Genomic DNA, 11,211 nt, shown 5'->3' with positions numbered 1-11,211 from the left:
ATGTGTCCAGGCTACCACTGATTTTATGTGTTGTAGGAAAAAGATAAACATGGTCTTTTAAATTGACATGAAAAAAAAAAAAAAAAAATAAATAAATAAATAAATAAATATATATATACATACGTATATATGTACATAATTTAGATTTTGTATGTTTGCTTAGATGGTATTTTAGTTTTATGTGTATTTATATTTTGGATTAGATTCATGTATATGTATATGTCAGTTTCATGTATGTGTTTATATTTTGGTTTAGTTTTATGTGTGTATATTTCTTCAGTTTCATGTATGTGTGTTTATATTTTGGTTTAGTTTTATGTGTGCGTGTGTATTTCTTCAGTTTCATGTATGTGTGTTTATATTTTGGAGTGTGACAGGAACAACAGCGGTGACGTTTCATGACAGCCTCGCCGCCCCAACAGTGCATTCTGGGTCCAACCCAAGATGGCTGCGCCCTTGCAGAAGTGCTGAAGAAGTGCCTCTCCGGAGAAATTCTAGAGTTTGTGTGTGATTGCTGCGAAAACCGTCACACCAAATCAGCTACCAGGGTCGCTGGTTTGTAGAAGAAGACCATACGACCCCAGTCATCGGTAAGAGTGGCCGGTGCTTCGTGTGGCTGTGGCAGACTGTCCGTGTGAAGATGGGCCTCGTCTCCAGACCCTTCCCATAGCGAAGAGCCGTGGGGAGAGGAGCCGCAGATTCCCCTGCAAACACGCACCCGTCCAACTCGGATTTGACGGGTTTGACATACTATACAGGCTGTGGACGCTGCCCTACAATTTTCTAACCAGGATTGTCTGTGCGACCGTATCTGTCATCGTACGGAGACGGAGAGGTTCCTCAGCCCGGGTTGATAATCCCACCGCACCAAGGTCTGCACGCATATGCACGCTTCGCTGCCACCACTAGCGCCATTTCTGCACATCTGCTCGCTCTCACTTATCTCTCTGCTGATGTTGTTTCGCAAGCAACGTGGAAAAAAGCTTTAAATAACACTGGGCTGTCGCGCAGTTTGACAGCTGACAGCGATGGTCAGCAGAGCCAGCAGCTTCGAGCAGAGCTGTCAAATTAGCCGCGCTAGTTAAGCTAGCACTTAGCTAGCTGGCCGGTTTATTTGCTAACTGTGCTGCCAGCAGCTCGCTAGCACGCAGCTCTGACTGTGAAGTAAAGTTAGCACAGCCAGGCAATATTAACATGCTGTCAGTCGCACATATAACACATAATACAACTGGCTACTCATATGTGGCTCGAGCTGTGTTCACGTGGCCAGCTGGAGCCCATCATGACATCATCCAGGTGCTGCCCTCTGTGAAAGTGTGCTAGTAACCTGAATACTACACTGAGCAGGCAGCCAGCTGTCAAGTTCAGTACAAGTTCAGTGTTGATCTGAAGGAATACAGATGTGAGTGCGTTTGGTTTCAGTTGTTGTGGTTTTCATTCAAGCAGGAGATTCACAGGAGTGCATTAAACATGACTCATACCCATCACCCCGTGAACTGAGACAACTCTTTTGGCTTAAAGGGACAGTTCACCCCAAAATCATAAATGCACATTTTTCCTCTTATCTGTTGTATTTATCCATAGATAGTTGTAAGACAGGTGTGAGTTGCTGGGTTTTGGAGATATTGGCTGCAGGGATGTCCGAAATGGCCCAAGAGTCAGGAGAGTTGTGGTGAGTGTTCTTTGTCAATAGGCTTAAAATGTACAGATCAGACTGTAAATAATTTGTTTTTAATATGAAGAAGGTCCGAAGATTCAGAGAATGATATGAATCATTGTGATTGTGTTCACAAGGTGCATGAGCCATTACGCACATGTGGCAGGTGTGCAACAGTCATTTTAAACGTCTTTTTAGCAGATAAGATTGCCATTAAGGTGTAGGAGCTTAGAAACTTTTTTTTTTTTAGGATTTTTTGGATCGGTCAGAGCTATGGAATATTAAGTCATCCAGCTTTGCAAATTACATCTTAACCTTCAGGCGCACATAAGCTACAGGTTATATGAACTTCTTTTTAAAGCTGCTACATGGAGTTTTAACTGGTTATGAAACCGTCTCGGTTTATTACTGATGCTTCTATATGGTCCACATAACAATTGAGACCATCTGCAAAAAGATTGACTGTTTCTAGTGGGTCAGATTCTCCTTGAAATCAGATGAAACGAGACTGTGTTTACATTTTCCAGCCAAAGTTCAGTGAGTAGTACGTAAGCCAGTTAAAAAGAAGCAGGAGGAGATTTTTTGACAATATATTTCATGGTTATTACAGTGGAAGTGCAGTTACCTTTGTCCACAGGGGCCTCCAAAATCAGCAAACTACTAAAGTTCTTTGTCATAGCTTTAAAATACAAAAATATGAAATGAACCTTTTGGTGCTGGGTCAAATTAGTATTGCCATTTGATGTCCAAGCTCTTGTATAGATGTTGTGCTTTTTACTCTGCAATTTATTATTTTTCATCCACCGCCCGATCATTTGGTTAGTTTGTATTATTGTGTGAGTTTGGTGTTCCCCATTGAGGAACTGCATTTTTATCTCGTGTTTGCTGAGTCCCTGTAGCATAGCTGCATCGGCCTGCCAATATTGCACAATGTTGTCCTGATGGTTTGGTTTTTGGATGCACGTGCCTGGCAAGTGGCCTGATGGTGGAGAAAACTGCTCCTTCTAATTCGTTCTCTAAGTGATGAATTTCTTCAGGATCTGTACAACTAAAATCTTTCATTTAAAGACATTGTTACACACTGGTTAAGCTGAAAGTGACTTTTATTATTTGCCTGTTTTTATAGTTGTTGTTAAAGTACTCGCCACAGCTAAAATGATCATGTTTATCTTTTGTTAGGGTTAGTTTTCCATCATGACTGCACAGCAACAGGCCTCAAAAACTCAAATCAAATCTGTGTAACTAACCAGAGCTCTTCCCTGTAGGGCCCTGATGAAAATGGACTCAGACTTGCTTCACTCGCCGGCTGTGGGCCTCGCAGAGGAAGAGGAGGCTGACATGAATGACTGGAAACTTCCCCTGGCCTTCATGAAGAAACGTCACTCGGAGAAGATTGAGGGCTCCAAGGCCTTAGCGCAGAGCTGGAGGATGAAGGACAGGGTAATTTTTCTTCTCATCTATGTCTGGAATAATTCGCAGGTTAAGGATGCTGCCTGTGCTGAGCTGTGGTTTGAGTTTGCAGGGGCTCTTTCTCCTGTAGCTTTGTCAATCTAGTGCATGCAGAGTTGTTGAGTGAATTAATAATCTAATGCAGACTTGTGCAATACTTGCATTTTAATTTGCACATATTGCTGAGGGGAGTTTGTGATATATCTTTTTCCTCTGTGCGACAGAGCTCCATTGTTGTCCAAAAACTGTTAAAAACACATCGTCTGAGTGGCACTGAGCGAATCTTACGTCATTATGATGAATTTCACCACTGTAGTTTAGTTTCAGTTGATCCCACATATATCATCTTGTTGCCTCAAATACTTGCTCGTACACTAAAATGTGCCCTACTCTGCCACTGAAAATAGTTATTGCCACCTGTTTACCAGTGCCCAGCTAGTTTTACATCTTTAGTAGGAATGAATGAACTTTGGGCTGAGTGTCAAAGACAGGCAGGGAAACTCTGGAATGGACTAACGTATTGTTGGTTTTGGTCTTTTCAGGAATTTTTTGACAATAACAAAAACAGAGAATGTGCAAGCCTCATCTAGATGTATGCTTTATATTAATTTATTTAATTTGTTCATGTGGGGATATATTCAAAATGTTAGACTGAATTAGCAGAGAGAAAAACTAGGTGAAAAATTTAAACAAAATAATTTTGTCTCAGTTGAAAAGGATGTTGTGTCAAGCAAACTTAAAGGAAAAGTAATACATTTCGGATTATTTGCTTCCTTGTGAGTTAGATAGAAAGATAGATCCCCTGCAGTGATTGCACTGTTTTTCAAAATTGATTTTGTTGCTACAGTCCAAATCGATGCCTATCTCGTATCTGTCCACTAAATATGAAGCCACAGACAGAAGTAGGGGTGGGAATCTTTGGGCACTTGCCGATTCGATTACGATTCAGGGGCTACGATTCGATTATAAAACGATTATTGATGCATCTTTAATTTATGTATATTGATGCACTTTTTCACAACACACATTTCTTTTTGTCTCACTGAATAAGCATTTATCACTTGCAATTTTTAAAAACAGTGCGTTTGTAATAAGAAACAAGAGTTGAATTCATTTCCATTACATTTTATTAAACTAATCGAGTTACATGGCTTCTCATGTTTGTTGTGTTGCCAAAGTATTTTATTTTAGCACGACACAGCTTACATATAACGTGGCTCTTGTCCAGTTTGCTTCCACCGTCGACATTGTAGAAGCCGAAGTGTTTCCACAAGTCTGCTTTTAAATTAGAAGGAGCTGTTTGGATCTCACCGCGAGGTGGCTGGCGGTCAGCCATTTTTGTTTTCCTCTGTGTGCGTGTCGTCCTGTCCGCTCCAGGTGCGCATCCAGGTGCGTGTCCCGGAGATGACGCGTGCCGCGCTTCTTAGTTCTGCATTATTTAGAACCTTCTGTATTACTTTAATTAGCAGATTTCAATAATCGAAATTTGGACATTTTGAATCGATTCAGATTCGTCCACGTCTGAATCGCGATGCATCTAAGAACTGGAAATTTCCCCCACCCCTAGACAGAAGCTGTGTGCTGTGTAGCATAAAGACGGGTCCATTAATACCAAAATCCACCAACCAGAGTTTGTTCAAGTTTGTGCTTAGCTGTGATTAGTGTGTTAAAGGGAGTGATGATGCTAAAGATTGGTCAAATTGCTGCCTACAGTGCCAGTTGTCAAAATTTCAACCTCAATCAAAAGCACTGATGCTACTCACTGTGCCTTGAGAGGACATTTGTATTTAAATAGCCTGGACACTGCAGCAAATCACTGGCTACTCTCGTCTTTATTATAGTGCCAATTCATTTTATTCACCTGGAGGCTACCCATGCTACGCTTTGACAGGGGAACCTCAAAGCTTTCCCTCTCATAAAGCTGTCGTTTGATCCACTGCGGTGCTACCAACCTGATTCTTTCAGTGCCTCGTGGCTACAGAGCACTACTGTTATAATGATGGCTAGTCATACATAACCCTCACAAACTCTGCACCTATTGTAGAAATTCACCCAAATGAAAATGTAACACCTCGCTGCTGTTAGGGCATCAGTGAAATTACCACGCAGAGCCTGCTGAAGTGTCAAGCTGCAGGGAAATGTTGAATTAGAAGGCATCATTAAATGTGACTCTGGTATTGATTTAAAAGAGGTAATAGGAGCTGGCTGAAATTGGCATTCCTATCAGAAAGTCATGCTAAATCAACTGCGGAACATTTTTCATTGCTCACAGTGTTCTCAGGCCGTAGACCCCTCATTTGTACACTCGTAAGAAGAATGTGTCCTTTCACTTTTCTGGGCTGAGAGAGCTGTGACTAAAGACAGCGTTTTGTGTTTTATGCAGGAAGAATTTGGCTTTGAATGTAACTCTGGCCCTGGGCTTAAAGCCATCTTTTAAGATGGCGGTAATTGCAAAATGATAAATTTGAAAACTACTTTTCAAAAGTATTCTTTTCATGGATGATGCGATTGTGATAAGAATGGCAACGGATGCAGACTTTCTGTAGCTTGTCTTGTGCAGTTTAGTTCATTTTTTTTGCACTTTTTAACACAAATATTCACTAGTCAGAAACTTCAATATGGTTATTGAGAATAGTTTAGCATTAGTCATGTTGTCATTTTTTACTCAATGAAGCTCGCTAGGTTAATGGAGTCCTGATATTGTGGAGTGTCCTTGATTAAAGACAGAGGCCTAATCTGTCAGCATAAGGAGAAAACTGTTCATGGCAGCACAAAGTGGTACATTTTGGGTCTGAGCCACAGCCTTACAGACTTGCATTTAATTTAGATCTTAAGCATGATTTGCACAGACAATCATGCTGGCTGTCGAGGTTGTCAGAAGTATTTAAACTTAACCACTTTATCAGTGTTTAAAAACAATGCAATACTACTACTGCATTTGATAGTATAGTTTAAAGTACCAAAGCTATAAAAAAAAAAAAAAAAAAGAAGTGATCTGAATGCTTTTTTCAGACGTAAATTCAGTTCAGTCTTTAATCTCCAGAAATTTGTTTTGCAGCAAAACTAGACAGTATTCATTGACTTTTCTCGTACCAGCACAGTGTGCAGGTGCAGGCATCGACTGTTGTTTTTTTTATACTTGTAAAACGTATTGTATTTATTTTTAGTTTAAGGTTCTGGTTTTGAGGCCAAACCTGTGGTGAACTTTGCATTAGGATTATAAACAATGTGAAAGGAATGGTCAGTTAAAAGGTGTGAGGAAACAAATGCAACACACTCGCAAGTGATGTCTTTGGCTTTGTTTGTGAACCCACTGTTAAGTCGACTGAATATTATGTGTTTTGCCTGGGTTGTCGAGGACTATCGTCACCACAATCATGATCTTATCCTCCAAAAGGTTTGATTTTCTCTTTCACTAGTCCAAACTAAAATCAATCTTATTTGTGCTGCATTATATACTGAGAAATTGCTGATTATAAAGCAGGTTTAGTCAATTTTTAAATCCTTTTTTCCCCCTCTCAAGGGGGGCATGAACAAACAGCATCACAAATCTGTAATCCATCTCATATTTCCCTTTGTCAATGGATACATCAGGTAATTAATGTGTGATACAGTGTGTTTGCTTTCCATTTAAAAAAAAAAAGTGAACTGTTGAGCTGCTTATTATTTTTTATTTTTTTAAGTTGGACAGGAGACTTTGATGAACATGAACCCTGGTAATCAGATGTCTCTCACTTAAACAAGCAGAATACTCATCATGAAAGACCTGTCTGATGTGTGTTGAGGTGTGTGTGGCTATCTTGCCTGGTGTCATTTGCATGTGATTTAATGAGGAAGACTATAGTTGACAGTCATGCCTTCAGATGTTTTTGGCATAACAAGACATTTGAAGATGTCACCCCGGGCTTTGGAAAGCAGTGGTAAACATTTTTCACCATTTTTTGACATTTTATGGTCCAAACCACTAACTGATTAATAACTTATTAATTGTGAAAATAATCAAATTTATTTATGTTTTAAGTATTGTTTGATTATTAAAGTGCATTTGCTGAAAGTTGTTTTTTTTTTTTGCTCTTGTTGATAAAATCAAGTGGCAGTGAAGTTACTTTGTGTCAGGAACCAGTATGATTGTTGGACATTTGTTCTCCGTTTAAGACACACTTTCCAAAAAAAATGGCAACAAGTGGCGTTGCGCTGCCTCATTTGAATGCACCTCCTCTCCCGTTTGGGCACCATGAACTCTATACTGAGCACCCAAAATACCACACAAACACACAGAGCAATGCTGCGTACACCGGTCGTTGCCCAGAAAGTCATTCTGCAGCTTTGCACATTTTCTTTTCAGTTGTTTATGGGTGATCACAGACTGTACTTGGCCTGTAATTGCTTTGGCTGATGGACAGTATCTTTCACTGTCAGAATATCGAGTGAATTGGTTTGCGAACAGTTAAGCCTGGTGAGAGAAGTTTACAGCATGAGGCTTAAGACTGAGCTGTAAATGATGTTCTGCACTGTGGGAAATAAGAGGCCTTGCTCTCGGAGAACACACAAAGACACGTGCACGCACATACACACTCACTCCCAGTCAGAGAGTTGTTGCTGTAGAAACACAGGAGGAGAGAAGGAGGCTGCACAATTACAAGGCCTATTGGTCAAAATGGCGTGTTTATCCCACTGTCAGGCCAATAACAGCTATTCAGTTGTGTGTGCTTATGTGTGTGTGTTGTTGCAGCTGGGGCACAACGTGCACCACTCTGTGTGCAGCATGATTGTGTGTACATTCACTCCATTTGCCAAGTGGAGTCACGATAACAGTTTCCAGATATACTGTATGACTGGCTGTCAGTGTTGTACAGTTGAGTCAAGGTCAGGGCTGGTTTCAGACCACAGGTGACTCCTTCAAGGAATAAAAACCTACTTCAGAAAGATGTAAAGACAGCATGGAGTTTTGTTTTTACTGTAAAGTTACTTGCAATGAAAGGAATAAAAGTCAGAGGAGTATCACAGTTCCTTTATTGAGCTGTCAGACCCGCAGTGTGAAAATTAAAGCAGTCTGTCTGACAAGGAGTGAATGAGTGGGATTAGGTTTGTCGTGATTTTGCAGAAGGTTTGATTGGTTCCTAAAAACAATGACACTAATTCAGTCAACACCTGCCGTCTGTCATTTGTTGCTTTCAGCCTTCTCTCAGTCGCACTCTGAACATAGAACATGACACTTGTATGTTGATAGCAAACAAACATGAACCTCGACCTGATAAGATAAGTGATCGCAGCACAGGCTTTGACTGTTATTGATCCACAGGTGGTCCACTTGTTGGTGAGCTATTTGGCGGAAAAAAAATCAACTGTGTAACAAAGTCAAAAGCTGGAATATGGAAAGCAGCAAGACTAGGATGAAACTTGATTTTGTATGTTGAGAGAGAAGTTGCAAGTTTTTGAAACCGGTGTGTTTAGTTACTTGGGCTCAATTGATACTGGATTTTGGGGGTGATGTAGACACTGATGTTAGAAACTAAAAAAAATTCAGATATCAGTGTATTGCCTGATATATTTCTGTGTAGAAAATCCACAGTGAAATCAGACACCACAATGTGGTGTTGAAAGAGGCAGCAAAACAAAAGGACCCGGAGAAATGGATAGTGTGATTCTGAACGTTAGAACGTGCTTGAGTTTTTTCATTGTCATATATGCTGCTGTCTGACTGTCGTAATGCAGTTTTACTGAATCATGAGTGGTTATAGCAGCTCCAAAGATGAATTATGTATCACACAGGAGATGCCAAAATCAAAATAAGAGTATGACTCTTATTGATTAGACTTTCTCAGTGAGATGTTGTGTGCAAAACAGTGTTCTGTGTTTCTTTTTGTTTACACCAGTGGAACAACGTGCGCTTTTTTGTAATTAATTTATTAACACCTGCTGGTTTTAATGAGAAAATTACTAGAAGTAAGTCTTTTTCATTTTCACTTGTCACAGTAGGAAAAGCACAGGTGTTACTAGGGTTGTGCAGAATGTATTTACATTTAAAGCTTCTACAAAACCCCACAAAAAAACCTCAAACTAAATCTTCAATTTCAATAAAATGATTCATCAGATTAAATGAGTTTGTCTTTTTTATTAAATCCCCTTTCCTTAATGAACATAACCTGTCAATTTATGGTGTTATTTCATTGCTCCAAGACCACCCCATTAATACAGGTGTGTGTCTTCCTTTGTATGTGGCAAGAATGAGAGAAAGTTTAAATGTTGTTTTTAAAAGGTGAAAAGCAACTAATATGGATTTAAACAATATTTCATTAGATACAAACATAATGTAAACTTTGGAAGTCATTATATATCTTTTTTTTTCCAATAAATTTTGACTTATAGAGTTAATGGAAATATTTGAATCACATGAGTTAGAAAGCAGCCACCACTGGAATCTAACAGACCTTTTACACAGCAGCCATTCTGACATGACATAATAGGATGAACACTTGTGTTACCAGTGACGCTAGTAAAGGTCAAACAGAGTCAGTGTTGTTGCTGTTGTGAATGTTGGCTCACTAGAAAGGCTCTGCTACACTGAATATAACTGAACCTTATTTGGTATCAACTTGTCACATCTGTGTGTCCTATTTAATATTAATATGGCTCCTGTTAATTAAGTATATTCTGCAAGTAGTATGATACTAATAATATTAGTGTAGCCTAGGGATGCACTGATCGACTGGCGAGAGATCGGGACCGGCAGGTTTTCAGCCTGACCGGCTGGTCAGCATCATGTGTCTGATTCTGTGCCCGTCATATTCACAAACATGTTGTGCACAGTGGTCACATCATGCGCGTAGCAGCCACTAACCTAACGTAACACCCACAAACGCGCTAATCGCAGCCACACACATGCTTGCATGAAGTCCAGCTGAGCAACTGACGATATTGCAGAACAGCTGTAAACTTCCTGACCCTACATGCTAATGTTAGCCAGCAGCAGACTGCTGTTCACGGAGGGACAGTTAAAATCTCACCTCCTGTTCTGGCTGGAGAATAAGCAACCTGTGTTGATGCATCTCCTCAAACATTTTCTCATCCAGACTCATTTAACTTCTCCTTCTCACTACAAAGTTTTACTTCAGCAAACTGTTGCACTGTGTCTGTCTCCAGTTTGTTTACAGGCCCTTAAAAAATCAGAAATCCAAGAAAATTGAAATCTGTAGTGTAGCCTAATCTTTATCTGCAAAAAGGAAAAAAGCTGCACAACATTTGAATGTTGATTTAGAATTTCAATGTCAATGATATGACCAAAGCTTTGAATTATTCAGTATAATTGCAGGTGTTACTAATAACACTAATGATGACTCTTTCATTTTATTATTTATACCGTTAGTTATTCCTACTGTGACTTTTCAAAATGTCTTTTATGGAAAAGGCCTGTTTGGAATTGTGCATATGTGCCCAGTTTCACAATGATTTAGATTTATAAAACAACATCGGGCCTGGGGCTTTATGAATCAGACTAACAGAATGTGTCTGCATTCTTCTGTCTTTGTGAGAACACACAGTTTTAGCCACGGCACTACACAGTGTTTTATGCCTCCGGCCTCTGGGGTTTAAACATTACTTTGAATAACAGACGGCCTCAAAGCTGGATGGAAGTTGACCTACCTTGCACACGCAGAAACGTTTCTCTCCCTACCTGTTATGCTTCACTATCCCCTGTGGAGCTGTAAGCAGTATGACGTCAGAGTGGCTTGACGTAAACTTGCTGCAGACTTTATGTTCACCTGTTCCTGTCTAACGTCGTAGCCTCTTTATAAACCCTGGCAGCATCCTGTCTCCTTCTGATGCCCATTTGTCCCAACTCAATATTTTGTGAGACATAGAAATTGCATCAGCGAGGCTTATTTTTAGGAGTATGTCCATATGGGAGCTGTTCAGCATGAAGGTGGATCAGAATTGCTTTTACTCAAAAATAATAAATGGAGAGGATTTTGTCTTCTTGGCAATTCTGTGGAGACAGGGGTGGGGGCATGGAACAGGACAGTGAAGGGTGTGAACACGAGCATGTGATGAGCAGCAGGGTGTACGGCATAGTCTGAGTTTGTCTAACTCAGGAGTTCCCAAAC

General features: G+C 40.1%; 1 protein-coding gene across 1 annotated transcript in view; it reads left to right on the top strand.

Moving 5' to 3' along the window:
- The first annotated feature begins 433 nt into the window (after positions 1–433).
- rptor (regulatory associated protein of MTOR, complex 1) overlaps positions 434–11,211 on the top strand; it is a 215,648-nt gene continuing 204,870 nt past the window's right edge. The window contains exons 1-2 of the mRNA XM_084715786.1: positions 434–872; positions 2,923–3,097. Of these exons, the coding sequence (XP_084571912.1) occupies positions 2,930–3,097 (168 nt within the window). The 5' untranslated portion in view covers positions 434–872; positions 2,923–2,929. The remainder of the gene's footprint in view (positions 873–2,922; positions 3,098–11,211) is intronic.

Source organism: Lutjanus erythropterus, chromosome 3 (genome assembly GCF_056507025.1).
Source record: "Lutjanus erythropterus isolate fLutEry1 chromosome 3, fLutEry1.hap2, whole genome shotgun sequence".
In the NCBI taxonomy this organism is placed as follows: Eukaryota; Metazoa; Chordata; class Actinopteri; order Lutjaniformes; family Lutjanidae; genus Lutjanus; species Lutjanus erythropterus.
The sequence above is the reverse complement of the archived record's forward strand: the minus strand, read 5'-3'. Positions and strand labels throughout refer to the sequence as shown.